At 46.6% G+C, this 21234-nt stretch overlaps 1 protein-coding gene across 1 annotated transcript in view; it reads right to left on the reverse strand.

Annotated features, from left to right (window-relative positions):
- Positions 1-21234, reverse strand: part of LOC124234249 (protein dopey-2-like) — a 98039-nt gene that overhangs the window by 20119 nt on the left and 56686 nt on the right. Inside the window, exons 15-27 of the mRNA XM_046651498.1 lie at positions 20556-20827; positions 19139-19291; positions 18385-18485; positions 17485-17675; positions 13511-15140; positions 12826-12937; positions 11552-11740; positions 8945-9067; positions 6890-7024; positions 3043-3098; positions 1388-1492; positions 1221-1287; positions 711-855 (exon numbers count right to left, since the gene is read on the reverse strand). Of these exons, the coding sequence (XP_046507454.1) occupies positions 711-855; positions 1221-1287; positions 1388-1492; positions 3043-3098; positions 6890-7024; positions 8945-9067; positions 11552-11740; positions 12826-12937; positions 13511-15140; positions 17485-17675; positions 18385-18485; positions 19139-19291; positions 20556-20827 (3279 nt within the window). The remainder of the gene's footprint in view (positions 1-710; positions 856-1220; positions 1288-1387; positions 1493-3042; positions 3099-6889; positions 7025-8944; positions 9068-11551; positions 11741-12825; positions 12938-13510; positions 15141-17484; positions 17676-18384; positions 18486-19138; positions 19292-20555; positions 20828-21234) is intronic.

The raw sequence follows: 21234 nt of genomic DNA on the forward strand, positions 1-21234 counted from the left end.
AACCCTATACACGTGCTCCCCCAAGGCCCTCCGTGAGACACTCCTGCCACTCTAAGTGTCTCCCTCACTGCAGTAGGTCTAATAAGCTAAGATTTGCTTGATTGACAGATTTGTTTGGTGGCCTTTGGGACACTGGCAATCGACAATCTACACTATTGAATTTAATTCAGACTCCTCAAGAGGACCTGGCTGATCACTGATCCTTCGAGTAAACACATGCATCTCTTTTGCAAGTCTCCCGACTATTTTCATAGAGAGCCATAACATCATAATGCTGCAGTCTGCCTCGTCCACGTGACCCCCATTACAACAGCTTCACACTTTGGCCGACGACTACACACAAGGATCACTGAAAGGCCAGGGCGTGCTAGTCAGAAATGAAATACACGACGTAAACTGCCTGACAACAGTTTGTTGGTTTTCTAAGTTCTCTCTCCAAGGTTCCACAAAAAGAAAAACATGCATTCTCATACTCTTTTTCCCGCACAGCTTTCTATCACTGAGTCTATGCAAATTATCTTGGCAAGTTACTTTCCTGGCCCCCCACCTAGGCTCAGTGAGGGCTTAACGCAGTGACACACGTCACTCAGGACACTATCAGTGAATCCTGTTGTTTATTTGTGAGAAATAAAAACAGTTTACTTAGGAAAAAAAAAAAAACTGGACCCACTAGCTGGCAGCGAGTTATTTTCTGACCCTTCCACACCTACCATACAAATCTTCCTCGGCGTCAGATTCCTCCAGAGAGATCTGAGGCTGGGCCTTCACTTCCAGGTTTCTGCTTAGCCAGCTGGTTTGTTCCAAGGAAGAGCCAGCAATGTTCCCCACAGCTTCCAGGATTCTCTGAGTGACTTCCTGAGAGTAGTAGGAAGAAAGAGGAAAGAAAGTTAGTTAAGGAAAAGAAACTTAAGTGCCTGAAACAGCCCCATCCAACAGAAATATAATGCAAGCCACAACTGTGAAGCATATAGGCCATATTAAATTTTCTACGAGCCACGTTAAAAAGTAAAAAAGAAACAAGTTAATAATGTTATCCAAAATAGCATCAGCATTTAAAAATTATTGATGAGATTTTACAGACAGGAATGCAGGAAGTTAGACCTGAGAACAAACACCAATCTCAGATCTGATTCTGCGCAGCGTTCACTATCTGCGACATCCTCTGAAGACGGGCAGCTCCTGGAACACTAATAGTCTGTCCAACGCTTTCACATACAGACCTGAAGGTCTTTTTGATCCTTCTTGCTTTCTAGGTTGGGGGTTCTTGTGACAAAATCATTCAGCATGCTGTTGAGAGACAACCAACTTTAGACTCAGAACGCCCCAGAAATAAAGTAGGTTCCAGCAGAAAAATACAGTAACGTGAATGCTGGGACACGACAGATACCTGAGAAGCAGAAAATACCCAGGGGGAGCGAGATTCAACTGCACAGATTCCTTTAACACACCCAACAACGAAGGAAAGTTCTCTTGTAAGGCCGTGACTGGGAGCCTGTTTTTAAAAAACATAGGAAAAAATACCCAACCGTGAATAAGTCAAAACAAAATGTGTACTTATTATCATTTTTTGATCCAGTGGTTGAGAAGCAGAGGGAAGATGGCATATCTGACTGATCTGTTTGTTCTTTTTAAATTAACACATACACAAGCTCCGTTTTGGTATTCTGGCAAGAACTTAGTTTGGAGACCTGAAATCCTGCTGCTGACAGGTCAGATGCTTCCCGTTTCCTCGTCTATGAAATAAAAGCCTTAGTCTCTTGGCCTGTCTAGCTCTAACATTCAGCTTCCCTGGTGCTGCTGGTAACAGAGACAACTGCTTGAAGGTTGCAAAGCCTTGGGTCAGGGGCCACATCCACCAGGAAGCTGACCTTCAGCAGCTCTCCAGTCAAGCCCCACCAGGCATGAGGAGGATTCAGATTGCTGCTACAAAGTGAGGCCACACAGCACAATCCACTGCCGCTCAGCTGCAGCCAGAGGGCCCCAGGTTCGAGTCCTGGTCCCCAACTTCCTGCCTCCTGAGTGACCTCGGCAGTGCCTCCTCTGCAAAAGGAGGACAACAGGCATCTGACCCACAGCTGCTGTGAGAGCTCAGACATCCCTGAGACCACTGTCACAGACGCCTGTGTTACAGTACTTATTAAGCTATCATGAGGAGACGCGACCAGTTCATCTTTAGCTCCTGGAGGAAAGAACAATGATGCTTATGGGTGAAGGGTGAACAGCTGGTCTGAACTTAACCCCACACTCAGGGACTCCTGGGGTCATGACCCTTGATTTACTTTCCTGCACCTTCAGCATGTGGTGAGTCACAATAACTACACAGAACATGAACTGTGTGAACCCAGGAGCCTGCACCTAGCTGTCAGATTTACTTATTGTGAAACTCCAGAAACAAATGTGAGGATATGAAAGCTTCCTTGAGAAGGTGTCTGTACCACCTTCATCCTCATTACGGCAACAGAGAATGCCCCACACGGTGGAGGGGTTTGGGAGCTGCTCCTGGGGCGTGCCATTGAAAGCTGTGAACGAGGCCCAGTCAAGTTCCTTCTCATCCGTGGAGAAATGCCTGGAGAATCTGCATCAATACCTCCTGTCACTGAGACTGCTGAATATGGACGGACGTTAAGCTCATAAACCCAAGCAGAAGCCATCCAGTAGAAAACAAGGGATGTAGTGAGGACAGCACAAAAAACAAACACACCTCCTTTCTCTAAAAGAGGTCTTGAACGCGTTCCTTTTCTCTTTTTTGGTATCAACTCAATGTGAACTGTTTCTTTTAAAGTTTACCAAGCCTCACATAAAGCTTTGCTAACACAGAGTGTTCAACATACAGCACACGAACTGAGAAATGTCAGATCAGGTCTCTGGAGAAGGATGAGTAAGATCATCAGGGCATGCCCACACCTCAGGAAGAAATCAGGACAGCATTAAGGTATTTATGAACAAAGGCTTTCCCACAGTCAAGAAACACAATCCAAGTAATTATTTACAATCATTGCAACAGCACCCACAATTGGGAGGCGCTTTGAGGGGCTGCATTACCTCTGGATGAAAGCATAGCAGAATTGCAGCACGGGGATATCCACGAGGGGCGACTTCTGCAAATTAAAGTGAAACCCGTTACTCCACACTGGTAGGAAACGGGCTGAAAAAGAATTCAAATACAAAATGAAACAGATTCTACATCCTAACAAAGCTAAGGTTTTTAGCCAAAGAGTCTTTCAAATATAATAATAAACATGAAAGTTCCCCCAAGGGTAACAACAACAAATGTATCCTAGGAGGTCTCCAATCATCAGGGCCCCATCAGACTGCCAGAGCCATTCCCTCTCTGTTTACCGGCTTCCCATTCCAGGCTTTCAACAAGCATGCGGGGAAAATGCGGCATTATAACCGAAACTTCCCAAACAAACAGCGGCCAGTGTTGACCCTCATGAGCGCATGTGACCAGCTACAGGCAGGAGACAACAAAATATTTTAACTCTTAGCTCAAGGAATGCCCTCAAACTCAGCCCAGACGACTTCCCTAAATTCCAAGTGGCTGGAATTACTTGCAAACTGGTTTTCAAAACACACATTTTTTCCTTTTTTTCCCTCCTTGCTGGTAAAAAGCTATTTGTAGAAGTTATCCAAGTTGAGCTAATTAAACTAACCACAAAATGTAATTTAGTTATCTGAGCAGCCAAAAACCAGTCAGCCAGACACGATCTAGTTTTTTTTTTTTGGCCAAGACAAGACTAGAAGTTGCAGATATTTGTGGAAATTCAAATAACATGAAGGAACAAGACCTAAAAGCACCTGTTGTGTGTATAAAAGCCGGCCCAGCGCCTTCTCCCAGAGCACAGCTCACCTGTGGGTCTGCATCCTAACGCCATTCCTAGGGGCTGACCACCGGCGTGGAAGGTCAGCTTCCTGACACCTGAGACTTGCTCGGAGTCATAAACACAAATCCACCTGGGATCTGGCGGCCCCTCCATCCCCACTCCTCTCTTCCAGCATTACATTACTTTAACACTGACGTACAAGAGTGACAAGAGCGAAAGGCAACAGGACTGTCAGGCATTCGAGGGAGACCCAGGGGCACGTCTGACAAACCGTGTGGAAGTCGCCTGTGTCCACTTTACACCTGAGTCCTTCAGCACATCATACTCTGGCTTCACGGTGTTAATTTTCAGGCTGGCTTATCTGCTTTTCCCAACTAGGATACAGGCTGAGGAAGAGCAGGAACAGCCTCACTATTCAGGATTCCCCAGCACGGATGGACACAGTTAATTTTCAATCAACATGTGGAAGGAAAGAAGGTGACCAGGGCCCGGGGTCTCACTGACTGGTTAGAAGCCCAAATGGGGCCAGGCCTTCCCAGCACAGACATTTCTATCCTGAGACAACGTGCAAGAGGCCCTTTCAGAGGAGGAGCCCCAGACGGACAGTTCCCCTCCAGGGCAGGAAGTTATAAAAATGGCTTAAGATATTCTTGGTCAGTTTTCTCACTATGGGGTGAAAAACAGCCGAAACCATTTCTGATTCCAGGTTTCAGCCTCTCCTCACCATCCTGAGCATAATGACCTTAATATTTAAAAATTATATTCCTTTTGTTATAAAAATGTTTTACTATGGTAAAATACACATAACAAAATTTACCACTTTAACCATTTTTAAACGTACAGCTCAGTGGCATTCAGGACACTCACAAGGTTGTGTGACCATCACCACCACCCATCTCCAGACTTTTTTATCTTCCCAAACTGAAGCTCTCTACCCACTAACCACTAACTCTCCATTTCCCCCTCCTCCAGCCCCGACCACTACCATTCTAAACCAGAATTTCTAAACTAAATTAAACTGTCTCTATGAATTTGACTACTTTAGATGCCTCATATAAGTGGAATCATACAATATTTGTCCTTTGGGGTCTGGCTTACTTCACTCAGCATGTTTTCAAGGTTCATCCATGTTGTTGAATGTGTCAGAATTTCATTCCTTGTTAGGGTTGAGCACTATTCCACTGTATGTGTAAACTGCATTTTGTTTATCCAATCATGCATTGACGGACACTTGGGTGGTTTCTACCTTTTGCTATTGTTAATAATGGTGTCATGAACACTAGTGCACAAATATCTATTTGAGTAAAAGCATATATGCCTTTTTTTTTTTTCTGAGGAAGATTCACCCTGAGCTAACACCCATACCAACCTTCCTCTGTTTTTCAGTATGTGGGCCACCAGCACAGCATGGCTGCTAACAGAGTGGTGTAGGTCCGTGCCTAAGAACTGACCCTGGGCCGCTGAAGTGGAACATGCTGAACAGTCCCACTAGATTATTGCTTGTAATGATCACTTTTTCCATTCTACCAATTTCATTTAAGGAATTATTCTTAAATTTTTCCTATCTGCACAATTTTAAATCACCAGATAGAAGGCAGTTATTTCAAGGCTGAAATAAATCACTGGTTTCTATCAAATTAATTAATTAAGAACAAAACAGCTCCTACACTTTCAATGAGGAGCTCTGCCTTGATAAAAGCAAAACCTCTAAGGGCATAAAAATATTAAACCTCAAAGTCTGTTCTGTTTCAAGACCATTGTGCATAACCGAAGAAGCTCTCTGTGCCTCACAGTCCCCCTCGACTCCTAAGCGGAAATTGAACAAAAAAACCTCTGAGAGCTTCATGGTTCAGCCACATCACCTGTCAAATGCCACTGCTTTCACCACGGCCACACGAAATCTCTTCTTTCTCAGAATGTCTAGAATGAGTTATGTCCTCTGACATGTAATTTCCGCTTTTATAAAAACGACAGAAATTTTTAACCTGCCCTTTGACTAAGATGCTCTCCTTGGCCTGACTCTAGTCAGGCTCCTCTGAATTCTCTTCTCAACTAGGCCTCAACCTTGTCCTGTGAGGGCTAAAACTTTCAGACGAACAATTTCATCCGCCTCCCACACTAAGAGACTTGCACAGACTCCAGCATGGTGCCCAGCAGCTCAGGGCCCCGTCCCTAGGATAATACCCCACCCCTCAAACCCCGGCGGGAGGAAGCTCCAGGCTGCCACAACAATTTGCCGTTTGTTCAGCCAAGATCCAGGAGACTCCTGATCTCCTTTTTTTAGAGCGTTTATTAAGAAAAGTGTACAGTTCTAAATCCTTCCTCTGTCCCTTTGAGATATGTATGCATCTCCCACAACCCAGGAATGCCTTTCTCAAGGACATGGGAGCCATCCCTTTGAAACATCATCATCAAAAAATGACAGGGCCCCCGTCTCCTTGTCTCCGTAGGAGTAGTTTCCCTAAGCACCAGCTGGCAAACCCACACGGTCTAATCACACTGACAAATGCCCCTTCCCACTTTCTTGTAATGTTCCACTTTCCTGACTTTGCTGGAGTTTCCCCTCCCTACTCTCTCACCCTCAGGTTAAAATACCCAGTTACCTCTGCACACCTCGGAATTGAGCTCACCTCTCTCCACCACCGCAGTTGTTACTGAATAAAACTGGTCTTCACCACCTTTAACTAGTGTCTGGCTTTGCTTATCTTTGACGCCTTTTAGGCTGCAACCTCCTAGAGGCAAGTGCCATTTTCTCTTTCTAAAGGTTTTATTCACTTTGGCACACAGGGTACTTGATGAGAACCCGTGTACCGGACAGGGCGACCTGCAGCAGGGACGTAAGGACGAAAGACAGTCCCTGACCTCAAGTGGTTCCCACCTTAAGAAGGCAGCACAGAAGCCTATGAGGTACACAGTCTCCCCAAAGCCCAGTAAGAACACCTCCCTTTCACAACCACCAAAATTCCTAGTTGCTCCTGAGACCTCTATTTCCTTCCCAAACACAATTTAGATAGGAGGTTACGAGGAAGCCACGCATTCATCGGGAGGGTCCCCAGGCTCCTGACCTCGTCCCCTCGAATTTGTGGCGGCCTCTTCACCACCTCCTTCACCAGCTGCAGCACCCTTTCGGTCTGCAGGGTGCTGAGTGCACAAATCAGGTCGACGAGGGTTAGCTGGGATGCACTCGCTGCCGGGATGATCTGTTCAGGAAAAAACAATTCCTTTAAAGTATACAGAGAGAAAGCAAAAGAGTGATACACAGAAAGTGTTCTATAATAGTTGCCCCTGGAGAAAGAGATTTGTTTCAATCTTTTAAACACATATATAAATGAGGACTGGATAAAGGACTCCCTTGGGGGGAATAAAGAGCCAGTTATGCATTTAATCACAATAACGTGTCAGCATCTGAATAAAAGGTGCACTTGATGATGGGGCAGTAACCCTGGTGTTTTCGAGCTTAGAAAGCATTTTGGAAACAGGTATACTTAATCTGAAGGAAACACGCTAGCATTAAGAGACAGCCCCAAAAGTATGAGGAAGTAAGAGAAACAGATAAATCAGGTTCACCCTAGCTGGCCTTCGCAGGAAAACCCATGTGGGAGGTACATTTTGATGACTGAAATCTCCATAACATGGTCACATGCACTTGGAAGTATCAGGTTCATCACCAGGACAGACTCCACAGGTGCTAAGCAGGGTGACCTGGGCCACCAACCTCTCATGCCTCCTCGAGGAAAAGGAACCCATGTTGGGCACTGAGCTAGTGTTCAGGGGGTGGGACAGACCCTCTGAGGGAGGTACAAGGTAGGAACCTGGATGGTCAAGAGAGGGAACAAAGGAAGAGGTGTGTGTTGGTTTTGCAGAAATGGGTAAACCAAACCCCTGGAGCAGTGAGTGGAGAAAGAATGTGTGAAATGCAAATTGAAGTTATCTTCAGGGATAGAAATGTGATGACTTAAGTTTTTAATAAACTTTTGTTGAGTGTTATTATTATCATTATTTTTTGCTGAGAAAGGCTTGCCCTCAGTTAACATCTATTGCCAATCTTCCTCTTTATGCCTGTGAGCCACCGTGACAGCATGGCCACTGACAGACGAGTGAGTGGTGTAGGTCTGTGCCCGGGGAACGGAACTCGGGCCATCGAAGTGGAGCACGCTGAACTTAACCACGAGGCCATCAAGGCTGGCCGGTGAGTATTATTTTTATAAATTAAAAAAGCATATGGACCCTGGGTGACAATGATGCGTCATTGCAGGTTCACTGATAGCAACAAGTGGATGGCTCTGCAGGGATGTTGATAACAGGGGAGGCCACGCATGTGTGGGGGCAGGGGATGCATGGGAAACCTCTGTACCTTCCTTTCATTTTGCTGTAATCTAAGACCGCTCTAAAAAAAAATAATGTCTTTTAAGAAAAATGGTTAAAAAAAACCTCTAAGATGGTACTACAACCAGGGAAGGGCCCGTAGGGGTGCTCCGGTGCTCACCGGTGGGATCATGAACCATTCCTTGAGCTGGGTGGTAGGCTCATGGTGGTTTTCTAATTCTTTGAAATGTACATGTGATATACGTTCTCGTATGTATGCTATTAGATATTAGATTTAAAAGGTTAAATAGAAGTACTAGATATTCACCATAGAGAGATCAGAAAACAGAAGTCAGGGGTGGGCTCCCCTCTCCACCCAGCCAACATGTAGTTCTAGTTGTAATCAGATGCAGCCAAATTATCTTGTGCAGGGGCCGGCCCGGTGGCGCAGCAGTTAAGTTTGCACATTCCGCTTCTCGGCGCCCCAGGTTCGCCACTTCAGATCCCGGGTATAGACATGACATTGCTTGGCAAAAGCCATGCTGCAGTAGGCGTTCCGCGTATAAAGTAGAGGAAGATGGGCATGGATGTTAGTTCAGGGCCAGTCTTCCTCAGCAAAAAGAGGAGGATTGGCAGTAGTTAGCTCAGGGCTAATCTTCCTCACAAAAAAAAAAAAAAATCATCTCATGCATTTGAAATGGTGAAACTACTTCAACAGCTTCCCTTGTTGGCCTCCCATGTCCCCTTTGATTACACGTGACTCTGGCATTTTGGGCAGAGTAAGTTTAACTATTACTTTCGTTCCCAAACGTTACCTTCATCTTACTGTGACATTTCACCTTCTTTCTGCTCCATACTGCTGCAACGGCGGCCGTTAACTGATCTCCGAGATGGGCTGCCAAGGGGTTCAAGAAGTCTAAGATTTTTTGTCGTATGGTCTAAAAAATGGAAAAAAGAAGAGTGATAGCAGAGAAGTCCGGGGCTGTGGCATACTGTATACTCCACCACATCTGTAAATGCTGGGAGCAGGCGCTGTGTCGTCTCAGCGTTTCCAACACCATGCTCTGGGTCACGGGGAGAGGAGTTGGATGCATGAGAATGTGTGATGCACGGTAGGCAACCTGGGTGGACAGGGGATGGCTAGTGGAGCTGAGCAAGAAGAGACTCTGGGGAGACGATAAACATGCCCCTCAAGGAGCCGTGAGCGGGGCTGGTGCTTGAAGGAAGCCCCCGAACGCTTGCAGAGACAAGAGAGAAAGGGAGGACAGTGGGGCTGGCGCTGTTCCCATCCTGAAACCCCCCAGCCTAAGCTTGTCTCCATCAGCCCAGGAAGGGCTTATACTCATTAGGAAAGAAGTTTTTCAATTTCCAGAAATTAGTATCATTCAACTAATTTTATTATGTGATTAATTTAAAATAAACCCACAACACGGCCCTGGACATCACTCACCAGCCTCCCTTTTGCTACACACGGATTTGTCTCCGTTCCTGGAACCTGCCATGTTCCTTCCTCTGTAAATCCTGGTGGTCTCCCAGCTTCTAACACCCCTCCCCTGGTCAAATCCTCTCACCCTGGGGTCTCGGCTCAGCCACTGCACCTCAGGAAGGCCTCTCTGGCCCCCAGATCAGGCCGGGTTCCTTGCACATGCTGTCAGGGCACCCTGTATTTCTTTGTAGCATTATCATCATTGTTTTTAAATTGACAGTTAATGTCTGTGTCTGCCATGAGAGCAGGGACTTCCTCTATCCTGTCCACCGGGCTATAATCAGGGCCTGGGCCACAGCAGCAGGCACGCAAATGTCTGTGGAATGCATGAATTTACTGAGCGCTATGTCCCCACGGCCTACGTTGAGCATCACGTTAGACACAAGTGAACATGGGACGGAGATGTCTTCCCATTCCACCATGTTTTCTGCTCTAGAAAGACGACCAGGGATTCCAGCTCAAGGCCTTGGGTCCTTCAGGGAGGGTTAGGGTTAAGTGCTCAATAAATGTCAGCCATCATCAAAATGAATCTTGCCATCAGCCCCTGAGGCAGGATACTAATAACTCATTTAACAATCAGACTCTGGGGCCACCCTGTGGCTGAGTGGTTAAGTTCATGCACTCCACTTTGGAGGACCAGGGTTTCGCTGGTTCAGATCCTGGGTGCGGACATGGCGCCACTCATCAGGCCACAGTGAGGAGGCGTCCCACATGCCACAACTAGAAGAACCCACAACTAAGAAAAATACACAACTATGTACCAGGGGCTTTCGGGAGAAAAAGGAAAAATAAAAATCTTTAAAAAAAAAAATCGGACTCATTTTGGATGAGGAAGCTGAGGCTCAGAGAGTTTGAGCACCTAAGGGTTTTCTGAACCCTTTTTAGAGCAGGTTCCTGTGGCAGCTTGAAATATAGCAGATTTCCCTTGGAGGGCACCCCTGAAACTGACAGAACATTCTGGAGGCCACCTGTGCATCACAGTACCTAAAAGCGCACCCACCTGGGCATGAGTCTGCCTGGGTTAAATTAAATCCCAGTGTTGCCACTTATCAGATGTGCAGTCGAGGGCAAACTCACTTTCTCTATGCCCCAATGTCCTCACCTGTAATCTGGGAATAATAGTACCTACCTCAGAGGTGAGGACTAAATACTCTAGTAAAGCACAGCACTCTGGATAGTGCCTGGCATCGTGCCTCCAAGTGAGGAAACCACAGCACAGAGAGGTTAATGAACTTGCCTAAGGTCCCATAGTGTGGCCGAGCAGAGAGCTGAACTCAGGCAGTCTGGCTGCCCTGCTCTAAACCACCCCACTCAGCCCAGGAAGCTGGATGCCCATGTCAGCCCTGAGGCTGTGCCTGGCACCAGCGGTGCTCAGCGGACGTGAGACACAGCCAGGTAATTCTGAGCCGCCACATGTGGCAATCTGAGATTGAGTCACGTGCCTGGAAACCTTCCAAGGCAGAGACTGTTACAGCCGAGGGGGAGTGGACTACAAAGGTTCTGCGTTATACGCTTCTGGTTTAATAAAAAACTGAAAGATACCCCAACATTCCACCTTGACGTGCCCGTGTTCAAGGCACCACTAAAAGGCAGGACATAAGAAAGAAGCTGTCTTGGTAGAGGAGCTTGAGAAATAGGTAAGGACTTTCAGCACCCTGCCGGGAACGCCCAGCGACTTTATTTTTAGCTAAAAAAAGGGAGGGAGGGGACAAAGGGGGAAAAATAATAGGCTGAAAACCACCCACAAAGGCTTTCTTTATAGCAACAGAAAGCTTATTCTAATAAACTGGAGATTTCTCCTTCTGACTTGCTTCTAACTTGGGCTGCATCGAGCACACTGTTTAATTATTTACCTATATACTCCTGCACGTATTTCTTTTTCATGGGACAATACAAGACAAAGGAAACAATGCAACCACAGAGGAAGTTCTCTCACTTTGGTGGTTTTAAAGTAAACGGAAGAGGATCCCTTCATGGCTCCAAGGAGATCAATGGGTCTCTTCTGAGTCTCCTCCTTTCTGAGAACATTCCAGAGAAGGGCCATGGTGTTAACAATCCGGGGCAGCTCTTCCAGGATGGCATTCTTGGCATTTTTCAAATTAGCAGGATCACGTACGGCAGGGGTCTAAAGATGAAAATGAATGTGAGACTCTGCGGCAGCTGTGGCACCGTCCCCTTCTGGTGAGGACAGCGGTGCAGGGGGGACGAAGTCTGGGCTGTAGCACTCTTCTGAGCAAGACCCACCTGTGGTGGTCTGGAAGCAAAATGCTTCCCTGTGCATTTAAAACCCATGGTTTTCTTTCAAAAGAGGATATCTGTGAGTCTGAGGCTCCACGTGACCAACTCTTTCAGTCACTCAGCCACAGCATTAGCTGCATTCTACAATTTAAATTCCAGATAGGGTAGGGCAATTAACAGCTAAATGTCTTCCAATACAGACTCATGAACACCATGAGGTCAAGTAAAAATACACGGGGGGTGGGGGGGGGGGGGAGATTACTTTTTATCCTATTTAGTTACTGATGAATGGGCAAGGGCAATAGGGGCCCAGAGGGAGTGCCAGAAGAACAAAACCACAGGGCTGGGGCTGGCTCCGTGGCCGAGTGGTTAAGTTCTAGCGCTCCGCTGCGGCGGCCCAGGGTCCGGGTCCTGGGTGTGGACATGGCACCGCTCGTCAGGTCACGCTGAGGCGGGGTCCCACATCCCACAACTAGAAGGACCTGCAACTAAGATATACAACTATGTACAGTGGGGGTTTGGGGAGATAAAGCAGAAAAAAAAAAAAAAGAAACATTTATCAGGGGCTGGCCCCGTGGCCAAGTGGTTAAGTTCGTGCACTCCGCTGCAGGCGGCCCAGTGTTTCGTTGGTTCAAATCCTGGGTGTGGACATGGCACTGCTCATCAAACCACGCTGAGGCAGCATCCCACATGCCACAACTAGAAGGACCCACAACAAAGAATATACAACTATGTACCAGGGGGCTTTGGGGAGAAAAAGGAAAAAAATAAAATCTTAAAAAAAAAAATTTAAAAAACAAGAAAAAAAACAAACCACAATTGCATTACTTACATATATATATTTGCATGCATAAATTTGCATATATATTTGCATTACTTACATATGTATATTTCTTATTTGAAACAGACATAACCCAATGAAGACAAAACAATATATGAAAAACACCTCAAACTCAGGAAAAAAAAATTTACCTTTTTGTTTTGGTTGGGTTGTTCCAAAAGACAAAAATGACTAATGGTTGTCAGACCCTCCAAAAGAGTGAGTGGATAATCCGGAGAAATGTTTTCCCTCTTGGAGGTTATGCTTTGGTGAAGAAATGAGAAACCAGTTTTGAGAATTTTTAAGAATGAGGACATAAAATTTTTAATCTGACACATAAGCATACAAACCAGAGAGATATCACCATCTTAAAAAACAGGGGCTCTCATAATGAAATATGGTTATAATATTGGGGCTCTCATAATGAAATATGCTGATAATACTGGGGCTCTCATAATGAAATATTGTTGCAATACTGATAGGCATCTTTTGTGATATTTTACATTTACATAGTTGCTTTGGAAAAACATTTTCAGATGCTTTAGAATTTCTGTGAAGGTGATTAACGTTTTTATTTTTGTTTTGCAGAAATAATGGAGAGTGACTGACTTGTTCTGCAATACTGAGCTAGCCTGGAGAGCGGTATGGAATTAAAAATAAAGGATCTGAATGTTCAGTTCCTTGTTACGTCTCTTGACAATAAAGAGGCTTCTGATTAGGCTGACATTATCCTCCAAGGAGCTTCTACAGCCAGTCAGCTCTTCATTATAAAAGCTGTCATTAAAGCAATAAAAGCCATCATTAAAGCCATAATAATGCATCAAAGGGTCAGCATACCTAGTAGAGAGCTTCACAGATTCACTTTCATACTGCTTGACCAGCTCGTCCAAGTTTTTGCAAATCTGGACGATGAAGGGCGTCACTGTCCAGCCCAGGGACTTCCCAAAGTACGGCAGGGAATGCGTGACCAAGCTCACCCAGGCTGGGTGCATGCCGTAACCGTAGGCTGGCTGCAGGCCTCTCACCACAGCGGACACCAGCAGCCCCTGGGAGGTGAGGGGGTGGGGCTGCACGTACTGCATGGCGCTGATGGCCTGCTGGAAGTTAAGGGCCCTCTGCCACTCCCGGGACAGGTCTGGCTGATTTTCCGCTTCCTCTTGGACCTGGCCCAGGTGGTGTTCCAAGACAATCAGCACCTGAAGTAGCTTCAACAGCTCGATCTGCAGCGGGTGCTCACTCCAGATCTGATCCTGGCCCAAGTTGATGAGACTCTCCTCCAGGAGGCTGTCCTCCCGTAGGGCCCGGCCCCGCTCCGCGGTGGCCAGTCCATAGCGCTTCTGGCTCGTGTACATGGATGCTGATAGCGAAAGCAGGACAAACTCCTGAACTCTGCACCTCTGCAGTAAGCTGTGGATGAACTCCACGTTCTTCCCTTCGGCAGACTTGGCCACCGAGACCAGCTGCATCATCATTCTAATCAAAACCTCCACACTTTTGACCTGTACATCCCGGTTGCCCAGGATGTCCCGGTGGGAGACCTTCAAGTAACACGGGTAATAGCTGCGCAGGAAACTCAGGCACAGGTAGGTGAGCAGCTCGATGAGCAGAGAGTGGGGGCACACGTTGGGAGACTGGGTCTGGAGTTTTCCGTAGAAACTCTGGCCAACGAGGGCCTCCTGGTGGCGAGCAAGAAGGTTGGAGATGAGGTTGAGGTGTGCGGTGGAGCTGGTGTCCATGCTGGTCCTAGACACAGCCTCGATAAATTCCTTGGGGTTGGTTTTGAGCACGGCCTCTAACACTGAGAAGGCATAAAGGACTCGCCGGGAGTCGTAGGGCTGCAGGTAGAGCAGAATGTGCTTAAACAAGGCCTCGATCTTCTCCTGCTTTTCCCGCTGCTGCTTCAGCAGCCTGGACGTGGTGAGGGCCTGGAGCTCCAGGTCAGCTTCCTCGTCACTGGAGAATGACTCTGAAGCCTGGGTTCTGTCTGAGTCCACACGTGTCAGGTTTAACTTGGCACTGGACTTGAAGCTTTCTGCCTGGAAGGCTGCCAGGAAGGCCGAGCGCTTGGGGTAAACTCTGCCTCCCATGGGGATGGGTGCACAGCAGTTCTCTTCATTGCTCTGCTCCTGCGGGTCATGGGAAGGGGAGGAAAATGAGGACGTGTTCTCGCTGTCCGTGTGGGCAGAGCTCGTGTCTGCAGACTCGGTGTGCTCACTGCTGTCTGGAGCGCCACAGGCCATCTTGTCGGGAAGGTCCACGTAGTAAGGAAGGTCATCTTCGCTCAGCTCGCTTCCCGGTGGGCACTTCTCCGGTTCCTTCTCCACCTCGGCCCAAATGGCCTCGCGGTCCACGGTGGTGAACTGGCTCAGAGGTGGGCTCTCCTCAGAGCCGCCTTCCTGGAGCTCAGGCACTCCATTTGCCCCTTTGAAAGAGGTTTTCTTTCTGTTAAACCAACGATGCAAGTCTTCTGAAAATTACAAAATGACGGATGACTTCAGAACAGAAAGGCTAGTTAGGACAAGTTAGTTCTAAAGTGGTCTTTGTCTTAAAGCCAGGCAGAAAGATCAATATTAATAAAATTCCCCCATGAAACTATGACACCAGAGTCTAGATTACATTACAGACAGAAAGTGGGCAAGCACAGTGAACAGGTCTTTTAAAATGCTCAAGGAATCGGATTTAGTTACATTGTCATAGAAAATATAAATATCACAACGTTGGGGTGGGGGTGAGTTAAAAAATGCATACTATTTTGTTACAGGAGTTTCCTTTCAAGAAACATATCCTACAGAAATGTCAGCAGAAGGTTTTCAAGGCTATAAAGGGTATCCATTGAAACGTGATGTGTAAAGACAAGCTGGGACACAAACAAAACAACCACAGTAAGAAACTGATTGAAACAATCACGACCATGCATGAAATGGAAATTATTTGGATTTTTAAAAGATACATCTACATGTACAGATACAGAGTAATGGCAGGATACATTAAGTAAGTAAAAGAAAAAAAATCAAGCTGCAGAATGGTATGTATAGAATGAGCCTATGTAAGGGGGCGTAGCCATAACATGCAGCTATGAAAAAATCTGGACGAATATCTGCCGCACCATTAACAGTAACCAGCTCTACCAGCTGGCATTACAAGGGACTTTCACTTGTGTCTTTACTTCCTTATTACTGCAGTTTTAAAAATAAGCATGTTGGTACTTCTGTAATCATAAAATCCACGACATTTAAAAATATTCAGTTCTCTTTAAAAGGGAGTGAAAGCCAGAAGTCTTTGGTACTGCTGAACATTTTTAATGTGCACCTTTCAACAAATCTATTCCATGAACGTTAAGCAAGATTAGGAAAAAAGGAAGAATTAAGATATTAGAAATAGATGAGCTGCCTGATGTGCATATTAATATTTTAAAAACAGACTTCTACAAGATTACAGAGGTAGGACGGTGGGTAAGCAGCACACTTTCAGGTGCTTCCGGGGAAAGAACAAGGCAGAGAAAGGCCTTTTTCTCTTACGAGGGAGCTAGCGGAAAACATCAATGAGAGGAAGCAGCAGGGAGTGCCACGAGCCATTAAAACCTAATGAGCCCTGGAGTTAAAACTTTCTTCTTAAAACAGACAGAAGAATACTAAGAAATTTAGCCACCATAAATGACAGCCAAATTTCTAAGAAGGTGCTCAGTTTTTACTTCCTTGAATTTTACTCTCCTTTAATGTAGAATAATAAAATATCCCCTCTTTGAGAAGGCAGCCAGCTCTCCCTACTAAAGGAAAACCAGAAGTTAGAGTTTTAGGCAAGGAACCCTGTAAACAGAGGAAGCCATCTCAGAAATCTGCTCATTTAGGCGTTAGGCTGTTTTCTCTCCAAGAGAAGACTGAGACAAACAGAATATTTACATCCAGTGTGCTAAATGAATGAACTCAAAGCTTGTAACACCATCACTTAGAAAATTGCAGGAAGTCATAAAACACAGCTATTGTGGGAAGTGACGTTAGTTCGTAGACACTGATCCTAGTTTAATGAACTCATCAGGTTTATCTCAGTCTTTCTTTTTTTCTTTCTTCTTCCTACCTATGTTCTTTTAAATTTGCATTAAAGATGCCTCTGGAAGTTTTTGGAACCCAAAGGTTTATTTCTTAGGCATTTCCGATTATAAGTTAACAGAATTTTACAGCTGGAAGGAACCTTAGAGAGCAGGTAGAAAAGAAATTAGTTCCCTTGTTGAAAGTTCACAAATAAAAGCTGTTTTCATAGATAAAGTACAACTGACCAGATTACAGGCAAATTTCGACATTCTGGGTCACTCATGCCTGGAGGCAACCGCAACTCTCCGCTTGGTCTCTTCTGGAGAGAAGTGCCAGCCTGGCCACTCAAACTTAACTGCATGCCAGACATCAAATTGCAACCCTCCTTTTCTAAGGGAAGGCTCTGCTTTGGAGACATGTGGATAGATGCTCTGTTATTCTCTCCTCCTGCCTTAGATGCCCCTGAATTGACTTCTCTAGCAAAAGAATCAAGAATCAGCTACTTTTATGGAAACATGGGTTACTATCATTTTCCTTTTTTATAAAAAAAAAAAATCGAACTTTTCAGTGATAAAAACAATCCCACTACCTAGTGTTTCTAAGTGCTGGTTCATCTGATCTTTAAATTTTAAAAGTCTCCACAAATTTACAAAGTACCTTCACACTGTTTGAATCTAGTAAAATCACACAGTGGGGCTAAGTGCCTTGATTATCACAATGGGCAGTGGGGTCCACGTTGCCCCTTCCTCCCGCCCAGAATGGGGGAGCCTCGGGTGTGCTCACCTGGTGAGTTCTCCTGCTTGAGGCAGTGGATGGAGGTCCTCTGGGTTTTGGGCTGGAGCAGGAGCAGAAGCACAGGTTCCAGGATGCGCGCCACGTCGCCGAGGGAGAGCGCCCGCACCAGCCAGCCCTGGGCTGCAGCGCCAATGGCGCCATCTGTGCAGGTCAGGCTGTCCAGCACGACGAACAGGGACCTGCGGGTGGGAAGAGCACCACCAAGTCAGCATTCAGCACCCCTGAGTGCCAGGACACCCTTAGGGAGCTTCACCCAGGCTGGGCTTGTAGACCCAAGCAGACAAGGACAACAGGAGTTCAACCTTGGTTTCACACTAGAATCACTGGGGGAGCTTTTAAAATCTTGATGCCCAGGCCTCACCCTAAATCGGTTAAATGGTACTGCGGGAGTGGGTCTCAGCATCAGAACCAGCTGCATCTAAGGCTGCGTGTCTGGCCCCACACCTCAAGTTTCAGAAACAAGGTAAGGAATTCTTTTTAAAAAACAACATGGAATATAATGTATCTACAATGAAATTCACATCTTAGGCACACGGTTGATAACATTACAAGTACATAGAGCCAGTGTGGCTACTGCCCCACTCAAGATCCAGACCATCTCCATTTCCCTACCAAGTCCCCTCATGGGGCATGTTCTAAAAGCTCCTCAGGTGATTCCAGGGCATGCTGGGCTTCCTCCCTCCACCAGCAAATTAACAAAATTCCTGCTATGTATTCATACGTGTCTGGCCTAAATTCACTTAGGAGATTATGGGAAACATTTGCTGTGCATCAAGAAAATGGGGTCATGCTTTCAATTTCCCTCCCCCTGTCCAGCCCAACACGCTGACCGGGGGCCTCTGCAGTTTCCTTTGGGTTAAGGGTAAGTTATAACAAAGATGGCCTCACCGGTCAAAGGAACGGTTGTGAGATGTCACTCGACTGCCCTGGATCTCTCTCGTCAGGTGCCAGATGACGGAGAATCTAAACAGAGCTTCCAGTCTTGTTCCCTTGATTAGGAAACAGGAGGGAGTGAGGAGCCTGGTTTCCTAACAGAACACCGCTTTCAGTCATTGGGTGTCTGACTCGGCCAGGAGGAGAGGAAGACCTGCATCCTCTTTCCTTGTTCACTGTAACACGGATGCAAAGTGCATATTCAAGACTCGGGGTTAGCCCATGCCCAGGGTCACACCCAGGCCTGCGGTCAAAGGAAAACACAGGAGAGCAGGGGGTTCTCACGCTCCTGGGAAGTGCCAGGCCAAATGGCTTAGAGAACAAGGACACAGTGTGACTGCAAAGGAGAGCCAGGGCTGAAGGGGATCATGCATCCTCCACGACTGCCTACTTCACCAGTAGTTCTAGAAGCCCTTGCACCGGTACTTACAGGTCCTGCCAACACCACACGAGAGTGGGTAGATTTCCCTGGGGAGCCTTCAGGTAGACACATACCACACTGTGAGGACTCTAAAGGAGACAGCTCGTGCTTCCAGAGACCTTCCAGCCCCGGGGTTCTCTAACACTTCTGCTCGTTACTCAGGATGTCCACTGAACTCCAGAAGCGCATCAGCTGGATATATGTAAGTCTGTCCTGGGCACGTAAAGTGACGGCAGCCCAGCATTTGGGACCAGTGCAGGATGGAGGTTACAGGCCGCGACGACTCACCTTGTCAGGGTCCAGGAGGGCGTGGCAGATGATGTCCTCGCAGATGTTGGCCGTCGGGGCCAGGCAGTGTAGCCGATAGAACAACTCTACACACGTGACATGATGTTCCCGGGTCTCCTTGTTCAGCTGATTCCAAAGCACACGAGCCACCCTCTGGGACGGAGGGCAGACCGTGTGAACACAGGCAGCACCTGCTCATGTCTTTGCAAATAGGTAAAAAGCCAGCCTACTGCGAAAGCCTTTCAGACAACAGGCTGCCAAAACCTATAAGGACAGTTTAGTTCCAGTATCTCATTCACATCTAAAATGTCTAAATGTCTCTTCCTTAGTGTCTCAGACTTTCCAGGGTGTCTGCTGACCCTACCACCTCCAGGGGAATTTGTTCCATCGACAGGCCCCAGGAGAGGCAGCATATCTCTATCTGTACCACATGACCCCTAACCCCTTGGTCCCCATCACTGCTGTGGGGGACTGGACAAGAAGGCACCTGACCCAAGGGTGGCTCACTGACAGACTTTAATAGCCTTGACCAGTTGGTTCAGAATTATAAGAAGGAGATACAAGCATCACTAGCTATGAGAACTAAGCTTACGGGTCACAAGGCCGACAGAAGGCCAAGTGGCAACCAAGCTAGTTAGGTGACCCCTGGATGGCAGAGGTGCAGGACAAGCAGCCTCAGGATCCAACAGCTTCCAGGGCGAGATGCCAGGAGACCCCGCATTCCACTTCTGACATTTGACTCCCACAGGCTTGCTCTATCTTTATGATAAACTGCATGTTTCTTCATGAGCTAGCTGGAACAGCTTTCAGCTTCTTGCAAATTAAATGAGCCCTGTAATATATAACTTTAAACTACTTTCCTACTTTTTCCCCAAGAAAGATGGACAACACCTGCTCACTACCTTCAGCAATAGTATTTATTCAATCTGACAAGTGCTAAGTTTCCCTGGAAGCTACAGAGCCCCAAGCCTTTAACCTTACAAATTAGGGCACAAGTCTGGTCAGCCTAGAAGTGAACACAAATCTTTACTGAGTACTCGCTGCAGGGCCAGAAACTGTGCCAGAAGCCTGGGACAGAGAGATGGACAAGGCAGCCACAGGGCTCGAGCAACCCTTTCTGGTTGTCACCAGAGGTGCCATATTACTTATCACAGTGACTACAACCTTAGGGATAACTTCAAATAAATGGTCTGGGAAGGGGCTGGCACAGTGGCATAGTGGTTAAGTCTGTGCACTCTGCTTTCGTGGCCCAGGGTTCATGGGTTCGGATCCCAGGTGTCGACCTACACACCACTCATCAAGCTGTGCTGTGGTGGCGACCCACATACAAAATAGAGGAAGACAGGCACAAATGTTAGCTCAGGATGAATCATCCTCAGCAAAAACACCCACCCACCCACTTCCCGGTGGGAAATACCTGATAGAAGTCTGTTTTCTCTGCAACAACTTTCAATATTCCTGGAGCAATGGGAGGAACTGTCACCATCTGCAGCTTGCCAAAAAATGGGTTGTGTCCAGAGCTTTTATAGCGTTTCATCTTGTCTTCAATGACAAGTGCCAGGGACTGGGAATGGTTTATCACTTCCAGAAGAGTAGAGACGGCCACGTTCTGGAGGTAGCAGTCAGTCACACAGCAGCAAATGGTCATAAGGGATTTCAGCCAAGATGGAAAACTGGAATCGCCAGCTCCTAAAAGGAAGCCGACCAGAGAGGATGGAAACACACAAAATCACATGAGAAGGGCTCTCCAATGTGCAGATTCTAAGACACCCTTAGATTCGGGAAGTCTCGTGGATAGCAGTGTGATAACCCTCTGGCGGTAATGCAATATGCCGCCATCATTCAGGGCCAGAGGACAAATGACACTGAGCCTGGTTTCATAAATTTATCAGACTCTTTGAATTCTGCAAATGTCAATCTCAGAGATTTGAGATGATTCAAAATGTATGTTCCTTTTTCTTTTATTTTTTAAATTTATATATGGTAAAATTTACATTTTTGGGCGTAGAGTTCAAAATGTTTTTTCAAAGCTCTCTTGGTGGCAGGGTGCATGGCATTAGCTTTAAAAGAGGCCAAAACTACATGAGGCTATCAAT

This window comes from Equus quagga, unplaced genomic scaffold (assembly GCF_021613505.1).
Source record: "Equus quagga isolate Etosha38 unplaced genomic scaffold, UCLA_HA_Equagga_1.0 73442_RagTag, whole genome shotgun sequence".
Taxonomy (NCBI): Eukaryota; Metazoa; Chordata; class Mammalia; order Perissodactyla; family Equidae; genus Equus; species Equus quagga.